Source organism: Chrysoperla carnea, chromosome 1 (genome assembly GCF_905475395.1).
Source record: "Chrysoperla carnea chromosome 1, inChrCarn1.1, whole genome shotgun sequence".
Classification (NCBI taxonomy): Eukaryota; Metazoa; Arthropoda; class Insecta; order Neuroptera; family Chrysopidae; genus Chrysoperla; species Chrysoperla carnea.
Window position 1 is genome coordinate 103459284 of NC_058337.1, and position 23431 is coordinate 103482714.

Here is a 23431-nt window from a genome sequence, read left to right on the forward strand (position 1 = left end):
CATATTTATTACTACATGCATTATTTATATTTATAGTATTATTATTATAATTATTTTTTAAAATACCTTTATTATTATTATTATTATTGTTATTGTTATTATTTGTTGATATCAATTCTATATTTAAATATATTGGCTGTAATCATATAAAAAAAATCAATTATTAATTATATTTTATATTATAATTTATTATTATTCATATATTATTTGTTAGTGTTAATTAATTAATTTTATTTTATTATTTGTTATTATTATTATTATTTATTATTTTTAATATAGAATTATTAAAGAATAAAAGAAAATTATAATAATTAGAATATGTACACATGCTTTTTATAAGTTTATATCAACTCTTATCATGGTCAAATATAATGGCGGCTAAGTTTTAAAATATGCAACAGCGATATTAACAGCTTAATTAATTATTGTAGCATCTAATAGTTTATATTAAACTAGCAGTTTTGCACCCGCTACGCTGAGCAATTTCAACTTAAAAAAAAAAACTACTGTGCTATAGCATTCACTTCCCCTGACCTCACTTGTCTCCCCTTTTGTTCACAATAGGTTTTACTTTTTGGTTCAAAATCTAATTTTTTTAGAAAATAGAATATAGCCCATGTTATTTGTGACAATGTAACATTCTATAGGCGAAAGAGTTTTTGAAATCGTTTAAGTAGTGAATTAATAAAAAGGATCTTATACAGATTTTCATTCTACCCCTCTTCCGCTCTTAATCATTGAAATTGGTTATTTTAATCTGAACTAATTCTTTAACTTTCTGATTCGAGATCGAATTCAACAAACCAGAGATCATCAAATTCGGTCCAGCCGTTTTTTAATTATAAAAGGTGTAACTAACCCGACTTTGTTTTATATATTAAGATTTTAATATGAAAGCTATATTAATACGTTTAGTGCCGAATAAACGTCATTGTTAATATCTCACTTCCGCTTAACGCTGCTGATTGTATTAAGATAACACCTTACATAATTATGTTAGGCGAGAAGTTTCCGGATAAGAAATGCTATTTTAAGCAGATGAAGCTATAGAATTCGGGCAGAAAGCACACAGCTTCCATGGGATTTCTCTCAGAATTGATGAGTTTCGGACAAAAAGGGTCCCAACGTTTCGAACCCAAATATTCTAAATCTGACGCCCTGCAGGTTTCTGCAGGTGCAAATAATATGTATGGAGGTTTCATCGTCCTTCATACAAGCCCAAACACATTAAAATACCATTCGATGTGTTAAGCCATTATGTAATACAAATAGTCTATAAATAATGAGTATACACATAAAAAAAGAACAATATAATTTTCTTTGTTCTCTTACATAACCATTCAGGTTTTACTCGATTTTCTATCAACTAGAAATTCAGATTATTCTTGGGATTGTTGGCCCATGTAAAAGTAATCTTTCAAATAGCTGGGCCGCAATTTAAATGAATTTGGTACACCTAAGCGAATGGTGGCGATGGTATGATAATAATAAATTTATTAAACGAATAAAACTACTGAAGACTACGAACTTTTTAAAACTTCCTTCATTAGTAAATAAACAGAATATAACATCAAAATTACATGCACTGTGAATGAAGTGTTCCAAAAAATGTTAAGAGTGAGTATTATAATAGATATAGGTATTATATAATATGTTTTCGAGTGTATGTTTATGTAACATTATATAATGTGTGTATTAAACGATGTAATATTCTGTTTAAAATTATTGAAGTTGCTTAAAAACATTGCTACCAAGAACAATAGCGGCCCTGAATTAATAACGATCAAGCTTTGTCATTAATAAAAGAGGAAAATTACTGAAACATATTAATAAACCAGAAATTCCATTCAACATTAAGTTCAACATAATCACCATCTGTGTATACATTCAACTCGTTACTAGAAATGATTCTAAATATTTCACATATTGCCTACATTTTGATAACAAGCATTAATACTGCATAGCTATTTATGCAACACGCATAACTAATGTAATTATATCTGACCACTGAGTTAAAACTATTAATCTAATGCAGATTTCAGAAATAAAAGTAAAAAATACAATCAATCAACTACCTTGTATATTTAATACATTTGATATATATATTTGTATTTATAGTATCTATATCACAGACTTATATTTAATACTGACTAACGGCATGTTATAACAAATAGCTACTTTTTGGATTAACACATCCTTCTATATTTCTGTGATTCGGACGCCCGTGAACAATAAAATTTATTATTTCTTAATTAAAATAATTGCGCGTAGACGCCGCATTCTAAAACCCGTTGCTAAATTTTCTTTTGTTAATTCATATATTTTCCAGATAACATTGCTATCAATCGACGGCGCGATTTCCAAAATGCAAGAGTGAATTATCAAAATTCCGATTCTATCATTTTGTGATGGACGAATGCCGGCTGTAATAATGTATGCACAACTGCGTTCTTGATTATCGAATTTCCCAGTATTCGCAATAGGGAATATTCATGTATTTTTTTTATATTTTTAATTCTTTGTTTACACCGTTATAACAAAGTAAAAAATATAAATACTGCTTAAAAATGCTGTATTTAAGTGTAAACAAATATTTAAAATACATTATAATTTTGAGATATTTAAACGCTGTTTTTTGGCGCTCTCTGTTGATGACGTATAAGTACGTGATCTATCAATTGGTGATAGTTCAATAATGTATAATTTACACTTAAAAAAATGAATTTACAACACAGAATTTTCATTCGTTATTATTAAGTTTTCTAATAAAAAGCCGTAGAATAATATAATTTAATGAAATACCATATAAAATGTAAGAAATTAATATCATACAGTATCTCAACAAATTTAACAAGCCCGTACTATGATGTCATGTCCGTATAAAAATTGGAATTTCCGTTTTAGAAATTTTTAAATGCCCTCACTGAGTTTGTACTTTTATTAATTAATTTTAAGTAATTAACAAGATATATTACTAAAATAATGGTTTAGTTGAAATGTCCAGTCATTAAAGTTACGGAAGAAAAATATATGAACCAAATTTAAATTTCATGAATATTCCCTATTATTGATTATCTCGATAATATTGATAGAATCGGAATTTAAACAACACACTCTTGTAATTTTCGAAAACATTCCGTCGATTGATAACAATATTATCTAGAAAATATATAAATTAAAAAAAAGAGTTCGAGTTCAAAAAATTGTACATCATCCGGATGTCTTTTATTATTTATCGGCAAGAAATGGACGCGTAATTATTTTGCAAAGGGTTTTGAAATGTGCCGACCATGCGCGATTATTTTAATTATGAAACAATAAATTTTTTTGTTTACGGGTGCTTTGGTTACGGAAATCTTCTGTCCCTATGTGAAAACTTTCTACGAACATGTATTGTTAATTTATATTTAATATAAGTCTATGATCTACATATATAATAGAATGTTGAATGTACCTTTTTTTAAATATCATTTTTAAGATGAAGAAGAAATCAATTCAATATTCAAATACACCGGCTATTTTGTGTGTGTTTTAGTAGTTGTTTTTTTTTTATTTTTAAATTAGTAGTAGTTAGTAAGTGTATAGAAGATAAAAATAAATAATAAAATAGTATAATATAGGTAATAATAATATAAAATTAATTAATTAATTAAATTATTAATTAAAATAATTGAAGAATATAAAATATATGCATACCTTATGATCACCCATACATGTATTTAAACCAATCATATTATATTCAACATTGGTTTTCTCATTGATTATTGATTTAGCTGTATTTGATATTAGAATACGATCACACCATGACGGGCATCTTGTATGCATGTAGGATGATACAGTATCTTTATCATCGACGACTTGTTCAACAAACGGATAGCTTGGTGGAAATGTTACTGGATATTCATATAATGTTGTATCAAATGCATCGAATTCTTTATCCATTGATTTCAACTGTAATTTTTAATAATTATTTATTATCATTCATAAATATTTATATTTAAGGTAGTATGGAAGTATCGAGAATCACAGTAAAAATTTATTCAAAAGATCATAGTATGCTTAGTTAAGAGAAAAAAATTTCGATTTTTTTTTTTACCGTACCGTTTAAAAGATGTAATGTAGATTGCAAATTACATGAATGAAGATTTCGTCATCCTCCGTACAGGCTGTACAAGTGGGATCATTAGAGATTTCCATGTTATGAAGGTGAAAATTCAATCCACAGTGTCCTGTCAAGAATCCCACCACACTTCTAAACTGTGCTCTAGTAAGTTTCAGACGAGCACAGTCGAATGGCCTATCTATGGTTATACACAGTTTGGCCCATGGAGGTTAGAGAGAAGGAGAACGATTGCTGTAGGAAATAGTGTCCCAGAAATACGGACATAATAAGTGAGGCGCTGCGATCGCTAAGTTGTCTCAATAAAAGCGGGCTGTTGTGCGCTAATTTGAAATGATATATAAACAGGTAACTTCGCAAATACCACTTACCGACGACAGCGCGGCTGGTGGCTGAAAAATGAACTATAAATTCTATAAATTTTCAGGGACAGGCGCGCTAATGCTTTAGCGTGTAGCGATCGTTCTCCTTCTCTCTAACCTCCATGGTTTGGCCTGTCGTATGCCCTGCGCAAAGTCTCAGTAATGAAGATGGGCTTGTCATAGCCATTCTTTGATTTGGTAAATTACAGACCATCTTGCTACGGGAATGACAATCAGATGAAAGAGGCGTTTGAGACCATCTCTTTCGGGCCAACAAATCTGCTGTTTCATTCCCTTTAACGCCAGAGTGACCCGGTACGCCAGAGTTACCTAATTAAATGAAATGAACTATTTACCCATGATATTTGTTGATTCAATTGATTCGGATCATCATTGTTTTGATCATTATGTTGTTGTTGTTGATTTAAAAATACATTCTGATGTTGTAAATGTGTAAATTCTTTTTTACCAACAGTTAAAATTAATTGTTGATCTGTATTAAAATATTGTAATTTGGTTTTATTATTATCATTTGCATTTTGTATTCGATTTGTTATTAAACCATCAGTCAATTTCTAAAAAAAAATTAATTATTATATTATACATTTAAAATATACATATTTATAATATCCTGGAGCATGGTTTAAGTCTCGTATGAGAAAGTAAAAAAAAAAACAATCAACGGGGATCGAACCCTTGCCTCTAGATGTTTGAGATAGCATTTTAGCCATTACGACCATGACTGAGTATGCACTATAACTTATGTGTAATCTCAATCACCTTAAAGTCTTTAATCTAACGTCTTAGCAATCTCGAACACAGCTGTGGAGATATTGTGATGGAAAAAAAAGTCGTTTAGTCTGGCGTCTTAGCCATGCCGACCACAGCTGCAAATATATTGTGATTTATTTGTAAAAAATAAATATTAAAACACTTACTTTGACAACAGAATTCGTGTCAGTTCTAAAATTAAAATCACCAAATATAAAGAATGGTATATTAGGATGATGATCATTATTGATTTGTTCTAAGATATGTAATAATGCACGTCGTCTATTCATACAATAAACTGACGGATATTCTTCCATTGCAACAAAATTCGATGCATCATGGAATAAATGGACATTTATTAAATCAATATTTATTGTATTATTTATTAACCAACGTGTTCTCATGTAACCTTTACGCGACCATTTAAACTAAACAAATTAAGTATTATAATTAAATATACAGGTTATAAGAAAAGTCGAGGAACAGCAGCCAAACTCGGGAAATGTTAATTTTAGAAAACAAAGTATCATACAAAAATTGTAGAGCTATTGGTGTTGTATTAAGTTCTGACCTTCACTTTCAAGGTCATTAAAAATGATCTTTTAAGTGCAAATAAAGGAAAACTTTAAATTAGATAGTTGTTCCTCATAACAAGATCAACAACTTTTGCCTTAAACACTTTTTGGACAATATATTTAGTTCAAATTGAATTCGAATATCTTCGAAGACAATTTCAAATTACAAATAAGGTCTTTATAAACTAGCATTTAAAAAAATTATGCTGCTGTTCCGGTACTTTTCTACCACGTCGTGTTAGAAACATTGATAACATAAATGAAAGTTGATTTAATTTATTGAATTAGTTTAGTGAAAATTTTAAGAATTGGTACTTTTATAGATTTTGAGGTGATGATTTCGAATTTTTAATTCAAGAGGATTTTCAAATTCAAGTTACTCGGAAAATCATGCACAAGCAAAAAAACTTAAAAGTATTCATAAAAATATAGTATGAACAAGTTGCATAGGTTTTTTATTAGCGACTTTAGCGATAAAGAACTTCCATCTGAGTTCTGCTCTTCTATAATGTCTATGCTAGGATGGTTACAGGATGGAATTGTTATCTGATGATTCCCGATTTTTTGCTATAATTATACATTTTCGCAGTCTTAGAACTTGTCAGTAACATATTCCAACAAATCAACGGTAATTGATTTTATTATTCCTGCGGAAGAACATCAAGAAGAAGAAGGAATGATTCAGAGACATAAAAGATAAAATGAAAATTTTTCTTCTTAAGGAGGCAGTATCATCTCTACTAACATCTTCAATTAATCTAATTTCCGATTGTTGCCTTTTTTAAACGAGTCTTGTAAGAAAATCTGGCGTGATAGAAGGAAATGTATATATTCTTTTTGGATTTAGCATCCTAATAAACATATTATTTACCAAAAATTTCCTTTCTTACACTTGTTGTACATATCAAACACGGATAAACTCGAACTCTGAAATTTCATTGAATTTCAATTGGATACGATCGGCATGTTAATATTCGAAATTTCCACTAAACTTTTCATATAAAAAAACTCTTGACTGGACATTAATTTTTTGTTTCTCCCACTTACCTCTGGAAAGAAATGCTGTGGAAATTTGGCTTTATTTTTGGTTGGTATTGATTCAATATTACCGGAATAGATTTGTTGACCTTGATCAACATTTATGTAAGCACTTTCTTTAAAATCGTAATATTTGATGTTATTGACTGATTCATGAATCAAATAAAAATTACCCAGTGCCTAATAACAAAAATTAATTAATTAAATCGTAAAATTTTTATATTATAAATATATTAATAAACGCAAAAATATAAAAGACAGGATAACGATCGAATTGGTCTGATTTTTCCATGACGATAGCCAAAATTCTCTGATCGTTTTTAAGGTATAATAATTTGAAATCAGGCATTTTGGTAAATTTATATTCTTCATAAGTTTTAAAATGATCTAAATATTAACAAAAGAAACTACTCGGAACTAAAAAGAAAAAAATTAAAACCAAAATCTAAATTTTGACCCACTGTTTCAATGTAAAAATTGTGTATGCCAATTTTCATAATTAATTTTTAAGTTATCGCCTGCTCGAAAGTTTGCTAAATTTACCCCGGTAATTTTAGAAGCATTAGAGCGTTATTTTTATTAAAAGAAGAAGATTTTTTGTATTTACTTAAAAATAGATCCCTTTGAGATCTAGGAAAATGGAAACATAACAGTGCACGTTGTCATATAATATTTGTCAATAAAATCACAAAATATTCCAGTTTAAATAGAAATGCGTAAGTTTTTATTTTAAATTTTCAAAACAAAAAAACAAACTAATTTCCGGAAAAACCACAATTAATGAATATTCAAATGTTTTAATGAAAAAAATTCCTTTTAATTTAAATTACATCAATTTTTGTTTCCTTCTCCTAAAAAAGGAAGTATTGTAGCAGCGAAAAATTTGGTTACATAATTTCAACGGAAATATCCATTTTCAAAAACTCTGAATTCATTTTGCGATGTACGTGTATATTAATTGAGGAAATACGTGCATAAGTATGTACCTCACATAAATAGGGTATTATCGTTAAGTCAAAAATAAATCATTAAATTTGAAAAAAGTTAAAATTTATGTAAAAATATACTTAAATATTCTGATTTCGAGTCATAAAAGCACATTTTTCTTATAAAATATTAAATTTAAAAATCTTAATTTTTAAACTGTATATCACGTGACCTAAAACGCGGGCAAGACTTGCTGTGATGTCATAGCGGTATGAGTCATAGACCATCAGCTAGTTCAGTGTAAACAGCTGGGTATAATATATACATAGATAATAAGTATTTATATTATAATCAGATGTCTATGAATATATCTGTCAAAGTTATTTGTGTTATTTCGTACAGTGATACCCATATTAAGTCATCAAATTGGATGACCGCGTTTCTGACAGTTTAAAAAAGGTTTAAAATTTTATTTAAGTTTTTGGCAAAAAGCGTGTGTATTTTTCTGAAATAAATTTTTGGTGGCTTTTTATTAGCAAAATCAATATTTTGAAGTACTTTTTCAAAAATAGTGGAATACCCTATTAAAAAACCATTTGTTGTAAAATAGTGGAATTTTGAATTTAGGACTTGTATAACATTTAATTGTGCACCTTCACTTTTAAGCAAAAAAGAGCATATGCCTGGAAAATGTACTCAGACTGAAAAGATAAACTTTAAATAGTATTTCTCAGGAAATATTTACAAAATGGATGTTTTTTACAGTAAACGGATCTTTTTTTCTTCTCTAATTCTAATATTTATAGACTATATTTGAATTTATTGTTCAATTTCTTTGAACTAGCAGTGTTTACGACAACAATACAAACAACAATAACAATAAAATAATTACCGTAAAATGATCTTTTGCACTGTAATCTTCGTCCAAATAAATTCGTATTTTATCATAATTTGTATGAATTACATCAGTAGCTAATAGCAATTTAATAAAATGTTCAACATGTTTCATTGAATTCTCATAATTTTTACCACCAACTTCTTGGCAATGTAAAGCTATCATTTTTGGATTTAGTTTTTTTACTACTTTTATAAATTCATTTATCCATATTTCTAACATATTTTCTGGCTACAAAATAATATCAAAATTAATAGTGTAATTGATATAAGTCTTCATTGAATCGTTGACTTTTAAAAAGTACAATATTGGAATTTTTTTTGAAATTTTTACAGGGATTGAGAGCAGCTTTTGTTACAGAAGTTACATATTTTTTCGAATAGATTCAAATACCGAATTTTATTAAATTTTATCCAATAGTGTACCATTTGGATATCAACGTTTCATATAACTTACATCTTCAAATATAGATCCAACGTTTGCTGTTATAAATAAACATGATATTCCTTGGTCTTCATCACCCATTTTTATTAATTATTTATATTTATATTTTATAATTAAAATATAATTATTTACAATAACTATAACATAATAATATCCATGATATTTAATTTATAAATACGCTACTTAGTTCCAATATTAAAACATGTATAATTCAGTAGATATATTTTTAAAAACATTGTAATTATTTTATCTAATACTAAAATAATTGTTTATCTAATGTAACTAGATATAAATAAATAAAATTAAATTTTATATTAATAATAATAATTATTATTATTTAGGTTAGGTTATTATTACTTAGATCATAAAAATATATTCAATCATCTAGATCGTCTTTTATTGATTTTAATACTATTTTGTTTTTATAATTAATAAAATAGTATTTATTATTTAATAAAATTTAATTAATTTAATATAAATTAAATAATTAATCTATTTAATATAAATATATATAGTTATGAAGTTATATATAAATAAAGTGTAAGTTCTAGGTGAAAATTATATATAAATATTTAAGGTTTATAAAAAATATATACAGGTGTTGCAAAATTATGTTCTGTAAGTTCAAGAGGTGATAGTACAAAATTAAGAAAAAAAACAGCTCGGATGACCATGATTCGAAATAAAAACCTTTTCCCTAAATACAAATTCATTACTATTGTCACCAGTTCATTCTCATAGTGTGGAAATCAAAGTATGGAAAGTAATTCAAGTGAATTATTTGAAGTAAGACTTTCCACCTCGTATTAATATTGTGTATCATGCAAACAAAAAATTTCCAAATTCTTGTTCATATTTGCTGTTATTTTGTGTTTTTAAGCTGATATCTGATAAAATCAGCGATTGGAATTATCCGCCTATCTTTGCTTCGGCGTATAAGGAAGATTAATGACGCATATTCGTACATTTATTAAAAAAAAAAAATTACTTCAAATCTCCCAAAAAATTTGTCGAATGTCGATCGCCGCTATTTAATAGAAAATAATGGCATCATAATTGGTAACATTTAATATTAATTTTTTCATTTACTTTCAAACAATTAATTTCTCTAAAAAATGTACGTTTGTAAAGTGGGTTGATTTCACAGAAACAGTGATTGATCCAGGTTATAAATTATTTACGTTTGCTATTTTATTATTTGTTTTACGAAGATGTTAATTTTACCAATTGTAAGTGAGCTACCCGCTTATTACAGAAGCAAAATAAGTGCCACTTCACAGAAATATTTACTATAATTAATTGTATGAGTTAGATATTTCTATTTCATTATTTAAATAGAGTTTGTAAGAATTTTCCTATTGGTTATATAGATGTATTAATTATTACGTGTGAAAAACAACAATAACTAGTTATTGAAATAAATACCATGATAATCAAAATAAAATAGTATATTAATTAATTTTAATTAAAAAAAAAATTAAAAAACCTACAAGACTTGAATTTCGCTAAATATTGATATTTCGATTGCAACGCAATCATCGTCAGCTAAATTTATTCATATAGCACATTACAAACATTCTTTACAAAGTTAAAGCATGTTATTAAAGTGTGAAGAATATTTGTAATGTGCTATATAATGAAATAAATTTAGCTGATGACGGTGGTTGCGTTACAATCGAAATATCGATATTTTGCGAAATGTGAGTTTGTTGCATGTTTTTTAGGTATATTTTTTAAATAAAATTTCTAAATATACAATTTTATTTCGAGTATCGTGGTATTTATTTCAGTAACATGTCTCAACTCGATGTCAACAAAAATGCATTCTTATATACAAAAATCTATCATTTATTTAATAATATTGCCCGCAAATTTTATTAAAAGGGAATTATTATTTAAATTTTGATTTCTTATAGTTATGTAAAAATATCTCGAATACCTTATTTATAATTTTATCTGAATTCAGGAATAAATTCGATGAAAAATGTACGTCTTACACAAGATTTCCTGTTGAATATTAAATATTCAATTTTTAATAATTACACTAAAACTATGCGCAATCTCTCTCAAAATAATTTGAATTGAATCCATGCACGATTAATTAACATAAAAAATTTAAATGTTTATATTTTTTTAACGGTAGTGCAACCTTAAATGCATTTCCGGATCAATTTGCACACAAACTCGCTTTCTCATTCAAAACTAAATAGAACATACTTCTGTAACACTTTGTACATATTACTTGTAAAATATATAGTAATAAGATATGTATTTTTCTTTAGAAAATACACTTGTTTTAAAATAAACACTAGTAACAATTAACCACAATAACATTAATATTTAAATATAATATTTAAATTTTATTTAATAAAAAAAAAACTTTTTTTATATAATTCATACAACATTTATAAAACATATAACATTACATTTATATATGAGACAAAAACGATTATTGAATATATTATATTTATATATGGGATCATTTTATTACAAAATTATAACATAAACTACACAACACCAAAAATGAAAAATTAAATAATAAATTAATAATAAAATATTGAATACATACTTTGATATGTTATATTTTTCAAATAAAACTATAAACACTAGTCGTAATAATTATATATACTTACTTTATATAAAAATTATTGATTTTAATATTTATAAATATAACATTGTTAAATGTAGTGTAATAATTCTATTATTATATTATTACAGTTTGATAAACAACAAAACAATATTTATTATTTTTATAAAAAAAAAATATATTTATAAACTTAATAAGATTTGAATATTAATATAAAATCAAAACTTATAAAGAATAATAACATACATATAGGTATAGAGTAGTATATACTAATATGTAATGTAGTTTATATATAGAAATATATACTTGATATATTGATTATATTTATATAACAAACACATATAAGTAAATATAGTAATAAGAGGTTCTCATACGTATTTAGATTTTATTATTTACATTTACAGATAGATATTATTATTAAAAACTTAAAAATGAATAATAATATAATAAAATTATTATTATTTACATTATTTATACATAAATCATATACAGAAACAATTGTTTTAATGAGTGAAGTATTTGTTTTTAAAATAGAACCATCAATGTTTAATTGGACATTATCGTATGAACAAGGTATCATTACGTTAACACTATTTCAAATAAATGATGTCGTTTTGTTTTTAAAAGATGCATGGCTATTATTTTGTAGTATTTAACAAAATTTATTTTGCATTGTTTAATTTTGAACGTGTTGCTTCTTATAGATTTGATTTAGAGGGGAACCACTTCATATTGGCCCAAAAAAAATATTTTCCCGGAGAATATAGACTTATGCACTGTATCGAAAGTAAACGGTGAGGGGGGATGTAATAAATCTGTTTCATAACTCTTAGAACGCATTTAAAGGAGTGTGGGGACTTGAGAATCTACAGGGACTCACCTTTTTCGATATGTAGGGTTTTTAACTAGACGGAACAATGTTATAAATATGGCGATTGATTTAAGTCATTTGGAGGGTGATTCAAAGAGAAAGTTTTGTCACTACAAAATCTCCACAACCTCTTCAAATTGAGCCAGGAAGTTGAAAATCGGTATGTATCTCAATGTCACAAAAAATGCTCGTTTTAAAACATTCTAAGTGTTACTATTATAACATAACATATAATGAGTACGCTTAGAATGTTTTAACTGTGGCACTTTTTCTGACAGTGAGTGTACATCAGATAAGAGTCAAGGAAAAGTCTTTTGGACGTGAAAACTTCGTGTTGAAATACTATGAATTTTGGCTGTTTTTGAGGCTTTGTGTACCTCCAAAACCTCTCCCAATCATGCTAGCGTGTTGAAAATCTTTATCTAGGTTGAATTAGTGAAGGAAGTTTCGCATTTTCAAAGCTCCATAAAATTGTGCTCGAAGGCTAAATAATAAGTATCATTTAAGAAGCATCTAATGAGGAGAAATGTGACCTTCGTAATGGAGCTTTGCTGCTCACGAGTTTTCTGTAGTAAAATTTGTGATAGTGGCTGCTTGAGTAAGGGGTAACCGGTTACGGTGTAAGGTGTGAAGTATAAATCAGTGTTTAAACAGAAATAAATTTCAGACTAGCCAAAATTAGAAGATAACATGAATAACAACTTAAGCTGAGTTCTTTTGAGTTAAAAGAAGGATTAAAAATGAGCTCAATAGAGTTGAGGACTTCCACTCAAGTTTTCGATTTCCAAGATAACACTTTGAGTCTTACGAGTATTGGAGGAGGGCATCTATTAGCCCATTTCTTAAGTTCAAGGATAATAAAGTAGCATTTCAGCAAATATTGTGTATTTTTAACGATACAAAAAGTGTCGAGCTTTTTATTTTGCTTAGTGTTTGCCCATGTCTCCGATAATCGTAGAATAAAGATAAGTATTCGCAACTCCAAAATACTGACCTGACCTATATCATGGAGGCACTTGTTACCTCTACCATCTTTATCAAATTATTACTTTTAAACTGCATTCTTGGGTCTAATAGTCCGTAGGAACCATCTTGTAAACTGTTAGAAATAGAACAAAAGTTTAAACGTAAATAATGTAGTATGCTATAAAAAAATAAACAACTTTTGTTAAACAATTTTTTGTAAACATCACTGTTTATCCGTGAGTGCGCAAATTAGAACAAAACTTTGGTGTAACTTTTCTCAAAAACTATAAAATTTGCAGGAAGCTTCAGCTAATGGTCTTGTGAAATACTCTCGAAACCAAAACAGATGGGTGTTATAAAATTATGACTGCTTTGTGTATGTCTGTTGTCTGCCTGTGGCATCGAAGCGCCTGAACGGATGAATCGATTTAGATTTTGTTTTTCGTTTGAAAGTGAATTTAATGGAAAGTATTCTTACCCGAGTTCCGTACCCGAAAAATTTATCGGGGTTTTTTTTAAATTTTGTAAATTTCACTTGTAAATATATTGTTTGATAATTTGATAATTTTTAGCACATAGGTTCAATTGTTATCAGTCTCCCAAATCTTTTTTTTTTTTTTTTGCTCAATAGATGGAAGAAGTACTTTAATAAAATATACAAAAATAATAAACGTTGATTCTATTATTCTTATAGTCAATAATGATATGATGATCGAAGACGAATACATATACAGAGCATCGTTAGTAAATAAACCAGATTTACCAGAATGGATTCAATATAAATATAGTAAACGCTATCATTGTGGTTATTTATATGGCGTACCTACACCAACAAATAATTACAATTATTATTTAAATAATAATAACAACAATAATGAACAACATAAAATTATTGAACAATTACAAATAATTGGTTTAAATCGTATATCATACGAAACACGTTTAATGAATTTAAACATACATATTATTGATAAATTACATAAAGCAAAATATGAGGTTCAATTGAAAATCGATAATATCAATATTGATGATATGTTTAATAATAATCGTAATAAAATCGATACTTTATTGAATATATTTAAATTAAAATTATGGAGGACAGCGTATAATGATTTATATTTGACATTTATTGATTCAACAATTAATTTGGGTGGACGTTTACCATTACATCCGTTTGATGATGAAGGTGTTATATTACGATTTGGTAGCTATCAACCATTTACAAGTGAATTATTAGAATTACATGATGAAGTTAAACCATTATATAAATATAAAACTGTTGGACATTCATGTCCACGTGATTTTAAACGTACAACCGTTGATCGTTTATTTAGAGATTTAGGTTTTGCATTAGATTGGTGTTCGTTTCAATTGTTTAACGTAAGTATTTTGTTATTTTCTCGAATTTTTACAAGTTTATTATTTATAAAATTACTTGTGATAAATCTATGTGAATACTATGTCGTCGGTTATCGTGGCGTGACCTCAATCGGCCACGAAAACAGGTTAAGCAACCGGAGCATAAGTTACTTGGGTCATTTTCAGCGTTATAGAAATGACAAAATTGACAGTTAAGCTGACTGGAAGCTATCTTCACCGATTCTAAAAGCTATATTCACCAATTTTTCTAAGTTAACAACCACTACCTATGGACGATGAGAACTTAGGTGTGAACTTTCAAGTATTAAACGACTGTCCAGTCACTATCGAACTAGGCTAGAATCCAATCAATTTCTATGAGTTACTTCCGTTTTCGAGCTAACTACATGGACTCTTTTGGTTTTAATTGCTATTCTTTATAATTTAGTCTGTCCAAGTTCTAGATTCTTTCTGGAATCCCGAACTGAAAGCCAAAAATTTCCAAAATTGATGACTGACCAACGCTAACCATGATAGTACATACTTCATGATTTATTTTTAGCACGAAGAAGATATTAATAACAATATTAATACTACAACAGACACAAATTCAATATTAAAACAAAATCAACAACTATTACTATCAAATAATAATAATATTAATAATAATAATAATAATATTGATGATATTGCTAACGTTGATCGATGGATTCAATCAATATACAAATCACAAGTACCAGAACGGAATTATTCGAATGAATTTGTTTATACAATTATCTTACCAGTTATTATAATGTCTATTTGTGTATGGTTGCTGTCATTTATTTTATGTTTTCAACATGAAGGGATGTAAGTAACTAATTAAATATTTAACTTAACATTTAAAATTTATATGTTTATATTTATATGAATAATATGGAATTTTAATTACAGAACAGACAATAGTTTTGATCGTTTTATAAACTCATTATTTGATATTTGTTTTTATTATTATTATTCTTTACAAAGGTAGCTAATCAATTCACTTTTTATTTAATAATTTTGATTTTTTAAATTAATTTTGATTTATTTATTTTTTTTTTAATTGACATGTAACAAAAAAATGCAACCGTCAGAATTCCATGTACTTATCTTTGATTATTTAGGGTGGGTTCCTCTTAACAAATGGCTAGCATTTAGAGATACAGTAGAATCTCGATAACTTAAAGTCCAAGGGAAACACAAAATATTTTAAGTTATAGAGGTTTTAAGTTATCAAGTGTCTATGTTAGGTAAAGGTTAATATAGAGGTATGTACATGTTTCTATGTACCCTAGTTAATATAGAGGTATGTACATGTTTCTATGTAGTTACTGAGGGCCTATACAGAGATTATTTATTTAAGTTATAGAGGTTGCGTCTTTTAAGTTATAGAGGTTTTGGGCTCTGATGGGAAGGGAACATAGTATTTTTTGAAGTAACAGAGGTTTTTATGTTACCGAGGTTTAAGTTATCGAGATTCTACTGTATTTTCATATAAACCATAGACTTATAAAAATAAACGGGGCCTATATACACTACACCATGGTGTAAGTAAAAGGTAAATTACTTTACGTACATGCCCAAATTAACGAAATTTAAGCCTATCTTTGTAATTATTAATAAATCAATATTTTAATTTGGATAATTTGTGATAGATTAAAAATATATATCTCATAGGCTAATATTAAATGTAGAATAATGTAGGTATAGACCATATTATTACTCGGCTTATTATAATTATGTCTCTCTTATTATGAACTAGAATGTAACATTTCCAAAGAAATAATTGCCAGGTCAAAAATAATTAACTTCCAGATGCTAGATTCACAGCGACTTAAAGCGTGTTTTTGATGTGTCAAAAAATTGATTAGTTTGGAATTCTAATCATTGCATTTATTTTGGTTATTTTTTTTATTTTATTAAGTGAAATATATGTTACGAGTATGTGAATATTGGAGTACTGTGCTCTGGGTACTGTTCTATTGTATTTTAAGTGAACCAATCGGCAATCCGTTGTTCAAGTGACAAATAGTTTAGGGGTAGTTTTAGCCGTATTCGTTGCATATATTAGTTTAACCAATATTGTTTTAAAGTGTGTGAATTGATTTAAATAATTTAATTATTGATTTGTTTTTGGATTCTTTGAGTTTTAACTTTCAGCAGAATTTAGCTTAAGAGGAGTGCGATAAGCATTCGTCATTGAAAGCAAAGTGGCTGAGATTTAGTGTTCGAATCAAACATGTCATATATCCATTTGACAGAGCTCAATTGTATTCTTTTAATATATTTTAGTTTGGATTACAATTGTTAAATGGCAAAGTAACAATAAATCCCAAGAAAGAATGTACATACTTAGTTCATAAATGGCGACCATACAATTAACTTAAAATAACGAGCTACCTTCTTTCGTAACTATTCGTTTACTTTTTTTACAAATTTTTTGAATTCGAACGCGAAGTCAAGCTCTACATTCTACAATAAAAGGCGTATACGAATTAATGGCTGATTTTGTTTTTTATTTGAACTTTTAGGCTTTTTAATTTAAATTTCGAACTTTTGGGCTTTTTAATTTTAAACATTAATCTTTTTTATTTTTATAGATCAAAACGTTTTAACGAAGAGCAGCAACAACAAACAACAACATGTACATCAAACAATATACTAATGAATGCAACAGAACAACAACAAAATAAATACACATATAAAACATATGATAATGACAACGATAATGATAATGCCGATAACACAGTGGATACAGATGATAATAATATAATTATCATTAAAAATATAATTAACAATGATAATATAGACAATGATAACGATAATTATAAAACATTAACATTAAATCAACGTAAAACAATGTCATACTCATGTAATCCACGGTGTCCAAGTCCGCCACCATATCCTGGAACTAATACTAGTACGACATCAACATTGTTAAATAATAATAATAATATCAAACATGGTGGACGTCATCTTCAAGGTGATGATGACGATGATGATTTCTGACTAATTTTTGTTAAACCACCAGAACGTACATGGTTTTGTTAATTAATTTAATTTTTATAATGCATTTATCGTTATCTGTATTGAGTTTTGAGTTTAGCTGTTGTGTTACATTACGCATTTAATTATATTTTAAAGATAGTTTGGTGGGACATATTTTAGACGATAGTGTTTATAACACTTACTTTATACGCATGCGTATTAATCTGCGTGGCCGTAGTTTAAGTAATTGTATTTACTATTTTTTTATGGACATTGTAAGAAAGGCAGTTTGCGCATGGGCAAGCTTGTAATGGTAAAAAGAAGCAATCGAAGAATTTCGAATGTCATTTATCGAGCGGGAATATGCATAAGTTTCCATCATCAAATGATTAGTCATTCATTTTGATGTGACAAAAGAACGGAGATAATGTTAGCAAAACTTTATTTGAGTTAACACAGTGATGAATGATTTATGATAACGGAAAATTTTATTCTATATAATTCTATAACGAAAAATGAAAGGTGTTTAGGAGAAGTTCTATGCAAAATTTTATACTCGGCATAATTATTATTTAACTTAATGAAATACTTAATATTGATAAATATTTAATATATAGTAGATAGTACACGTAGTCATTTTCGACGGTAGAAGATGTGTGTGCAAGTTTAGACGCGTTCGTTTTGCTTCAACTTTCATTAGCAAACTATAAAAGTGTTCGTTTCATAAACTTCTTCTAAGGTAAAAAACTTACGCTATTAACAAACTTTTTGAAACGGATACTAGTTTATATTTTAAGTTAAAAAATGGCTGTGCTTAGACAAACTTAGTACTCATGGTCGCTCATTTAGCAACAATACGCCATATATCGATAATCTGAATTTTCTTTAAAAAACATGAGATTTCGGTACTAACTGAGCGCTCAGTTCTGGCTAACGCAGTTAATAAATTTAATGGTTTTTGTTAGCAAAGTTTTGAACTATAATTTAGCAATAAATAAACGAAAAGATGTAATACCGTATTTCATTTGTGGTTGATGATCATGATCATCGGTCAAGCCAATGGTTTCCGAATACTCACGATATAATTGTGAAAGTATCTAACAATATTAGCATATCAATAAAAAAAACTATTGTTAATTGACACGTTCGCAATAATATCATAAATATTCGGGAACTGGTCTTAGTTATGGGAAGCATTATCAGCATAAACTAAATACGTAAGATGCGATAATATTCATGACTGATAAAGTAGTATGAATATGTAATAAAATTTATACAGTAAAGAGTTAATGAAATTGATAAAAATGCTATGATCCGTGCTGTCTTTCATCTTTATCTTGACGATGTCTTTGACGACAAGGAGTTTGTGCGATGAGCATTTTCCAATATTAAAACATAGTATGGAATGTAAAGGTAAAGGAGTTAAAGTTATATTAAATTAAAATGGCGTTAGGGTTCGGAATCATTTGTTGGTGTGCGAATATCGATAGGGGCTCTGGACAAGGGCCCCGCGTGTATTTGTGGAAAACTTGAAACTGGATGTTTCAAAGGACCATACATACGCTATTTTCTGGACACTTTTTGAGTCAAACAGCCATTAGAGGTTGTGTTCTTATACCTCTACGCTCAATAAAACATATTTAATAATGTACATTGCGGCGACCCTTTATCGCCAAATCTAAGACGAGAAATAACACGGTAAAGATAATCACTTGAATAAAAAAATGTACAAATATTCTTAACATATCGATGTTATGATTGCATACACTTTTACACTCGGTGTACGAAGAAATGCATATGTTATAATACACTAGTTAGCACTATCCTTTTCTACTTACACCTAGTGTAAAAAGTGTATCCAATAAGAACATAATAAAAAGTTAGTTTTTCTTGATGCGTTCGATCTTTGCATACCATATTAGATAAATTTTAATACTGATTCTACATTTATTAAAGTTAATATGTATAGGAAATTAATTAATTAGTTAATTATTAATCAGTAAATAGTTGTAATTATTATAATGTATAGAATATTGACTATTGTTTTCTTTTTTATATAATTTATAAAAAAATAATAATAAAATTTTTAATAACTATCAATTGAATAATCATTCGCGTAATTAATTCCTTTATATTATAAATGTGAAAGTGAGTTTGTTTACATAGTACGATTTCACGCAAAAACTACTCAATGGATTTTAATGAAATTTTACAAAAAAGTAGTTCATACATAAGAATAACATATGAGCCACAATTTATAAAGAGAAAAGCAAAAAATAGGGGGAGGTTAAGCACAGTGGAACAACCGTAATATTTATACCTTGTTCCAAGAAAATTTCAGAGAAAATTACACAGAATTATTAAGTTAACTAGATTTAATAATTTTGTATAATTTATTCTATATTTTTATTTTAACAAGGTTTCAATATTTGATTGTTCTATTGTGTTGTACATGTTGTACATGCTCACATACCTATAAATGAAAAAAATTAAATTTTTTGACATCTCACTGCGCCATCTATGAACATCATTGTAAAGCATGATATACTCAATGAAGTATGACTATTTTACATTTTTGAAATTGAAAACTGATCATTTGATTAGTTTTACCTGTGTAAAACAATCCCTATGGTTATGGAAGAGAGATAAATGAGATCAAATAATTTTATATATTTACTTACTTTTTAGCCTGTTTCGTTGCCTACTGATGCGTGCCTAGGACAGCCAAGTTTTTATATTTTCATGAAAAGTTGGCGTTTATTTTTTTTTTGGAGGAGGCAATTGCACCGATTACCCGCACAAGATTCATGCTTGTAGTTTTACTGCTAAACCCAATATAAAAAAAAAATTAATTACATCTTTCACCTAGTTTTATAGCATAAGTGGCAGGAAATGTTTACAGATATAAAATAATCCATAATAATTAAAAAATAAATAAATTTTATTTATAAAATAGTACAAAAATAAACGATCATACTAAACTATTTTTGAGTTTGTTGCGAATGTGATGATGAATGTTTTTTTAATGAACTTGAATCATAAAATCCCTTAGCACATATCGAACACGTATATGGTGTCTCTCCAGTATGAATCCGTTGATGTACAATTAAATTACCCTTCAATGAAAAAGATTTTGAACATACAGTACATTTAAATGGTTTATCACCCGAATGTAAAGTAAGATGTGTTTTTAAGTGTGCTGATTGTACAAATTTATGTCCACATAAATGACAACTAAATCGTTTCTCACCCGTATGACGCAATAAATGTGTTTTTAACGATGATGAATATGCAAATTGTTTTGAACATATTGTACATTGATAAGATTTAACTCCTGTATGTACAATATTATGTATGTTTAATGCAACTTGACTTGTAAACGTTTTACCACATTTACAACATAAAAATGTTTTGCTTGTACTTGTATCAGTATGTTTTAATTTAACATGCGTTAACAGTAATGTTTTCTTTGAAAATGCTTTGTTACACACTGTACAAGTATATTTTTTATTTTCGTTATTGTTAAATTTCTTATTTATTTTTGTAGTATTATTATTATTAAAATGTTTTCGTTCAATATGTAATTTACATAAACGACTTTGTTTAAATGTTTTCGAACATATTGTACATTTAAACGGTGTTTCTCCAGTGTGTACACGTACATGTGCTTGTAGCGTTACTTGCTGTATAAATGTTTTAAAACATATTGTACATTTATAAGGACGTTCGCCTGTGTGTATTTTAATGTGTCGATCACGATTATAGCTTGTGTTAAAACTTTTACCACAAATATGACATGTAAATGGTTTATCACCAGAGTGTACACGCATATGTCGATAAATATGATTGATACTATATTCTTTTGAACATATTTTACATTTAATTCGACGACTTTTTATATTCGTTTTAACTTGTTCGTTATCTTCATTTAGTTGAATCTTATCTGTGTTTGATGGTTCAATTTTAATATTTTCTCGTTTTATTTCATCATTATTTTCATCACTATGCAGTCCATTATCATTTTTATCATAGTCGCATTCGTATTCTTCTTTGACAATATCTTCTGATTCATTTTCATGTATGGAACATGAAGTTGTTTTTCGCTTGATTTCCGATAAATATGTATTTGATTGTTCGCATTTTTGTATAAAATTATAAGCAATATTTAATTCTTGTAAACATGTATTACATATATTTGATGGTAGGTCGTCATCTTTTACTATCTGAAATTAAAACCAAATTCAAATATTTTCGGTAAATAATTCCTTAAATATGTTTCTCAAAAATGTGGCTAGAAGTTTTCAAATAATAGTAATAAGAAAGGTCCCAAGTTATATTCATAGGCAAATGTTCAGAGCGGCAAAATTGATTACATGGTGTCCTTAATTTTCTTCCTTGGAGAAAACAATATTTAAGTTCTTTCTTTAAAAAATGCTACTTTTACAGCTGTAACTCTTTATATAGACTAATATATTTTAAAGTGCTGCCTTGTCTTATAATTTTCTTAATGCTGTTTCCCGTAAGAAGAATGAATCAACTCTTTAGATATGTAATGATTTTTGAATTGAGAATACAAAGAAATTCTTTCGAATTTCATTCATGTGGTGTAAGAACATCATACACAAACATATAATGTGTATCTTTTTTATACACATTGTATGTATTTATATATGAACTCTCTCATACCCATGGGCGTAGCAACCCAAATGTATTATCAAACACACTGTATACTTAGAACTATACATATATCTGCGTCATAAAATGTGAACGTATTTTACTATTCTAAGTGATATAGCTATAACATATATAGCATTATTACTTAGAATGGTATTGAGCTTATATATAAGCTCAAGTATACTTAGACTAACATATGTGAATATTATACCTATACCTACAATTTCTTTGGAATAACAAGCTCATGAGTTATATGGCTTTGGTTAAAGGGCGCCCGACTATTACTTTTGCCCAGAGCGACTAAATAACTAGACCGGGTCCTACAGCAGTGAGATCAATTTTTTACAATGAAAAAAGGGCACAAAGGACCCCGTAAAGGGCGCAGTTAAAACATCGAAAATAAGGATCGGGATTGCTTTACTTCATATCTAGGTACTTCTGCCAAAAATGTTAAAATTGTTCAGACATATTACTTAACGTCCAAGTAAGTTTCTTGATTTATTAACAATGGATAGAGGGTAGTCGGAATCCGACAGCTGTTATAGTAAAAAATACAACAGGTATTAGATTCTGTTCGTCTTCGCTCGAATATAATTTTCTTAAATTGATATCAATAATTTCTAAAATGATCATGTTATTTACAATTGAATACTAACTTGTACTGAAACGCACGCCATTATTTTATCAATAATATTATTTATGTTTGTAATTGTTGTTGATTCTGTTGTATCGTTATCATTATCAATGTTATTATCAATATTTTCTTTAAACAATGGTACTAAATTTTTAGATGTTGATAAACAAATTCGGCATACTTCATCCAAATTGTCCAT

At 27.7% G+C, this 23431-nt stretch overlaps 3 protein-coding genes across 3 annotated transcripts; 1 reads left to right on the forward strand and 2 right to left on the reverse strand.

The window, feature by feature from the left end:
- Positions 1-88: 88 nt before the first annotated feature.
- On the reverse strand, positions 89-9269 carry LOC123306179 (inositol polyphosphate-5-phosphatase A; the record flags this gene model as incomplete). The annotated part of the gene is made up of 7 exons (XM_044888078.1): positions 9145-9269; positions 8686-8919; positions 6876-7046; positions 5421-5681; positions 4839-5057; positions 3697-3951; positions 89-136 (listed from the first exon to the last, which is right to left on the reverse strand). Coding segments are annotated over exons 1-7 (1257 nt in total), but the record flags the coding sequence as incomplete, so codon positions are not given.
- Positions 9270-12225: 2956 nt separating this feature from the next.
- On the forward strand, positions 12226-19834 carry LOC123293119 (alpha-sarcoglycan). The gene is made up of 4 exons (XM_044873838.1): positions 12226-12292; positions 14251-14960; positions 15583-15764; positions 17537-19834. Exons 1-4 carry the CDS (start codon positions 12226-12228, stop codon positions 17943-17945), a joined length of 1368 nt encoding a protein of 455 aa, XP_044729773.1. The 3' UTR covers positions 17946-19834.
- Positions 19835-20905: 1071 nt separating this feature from the next.
- On the reverse strand, positions 20906-23431 carry LOC123293129 (gastrula zinc finger protein XlCGF57.1-like). Its single transcript, XM_044873848.1, has 3 exons — positions 23255-23431; positions 21453-22147; positions 20906-21344 (listed from the first exon to the last, which is right to left on the reverse strand). The coding sequence occupies exons 1-3, from the start codon at positions 23429-23431 to the stop codon at positions 20906-20908; spliced, it is 1311 nt and encodes a 436-aa protein (XP_044729783.1).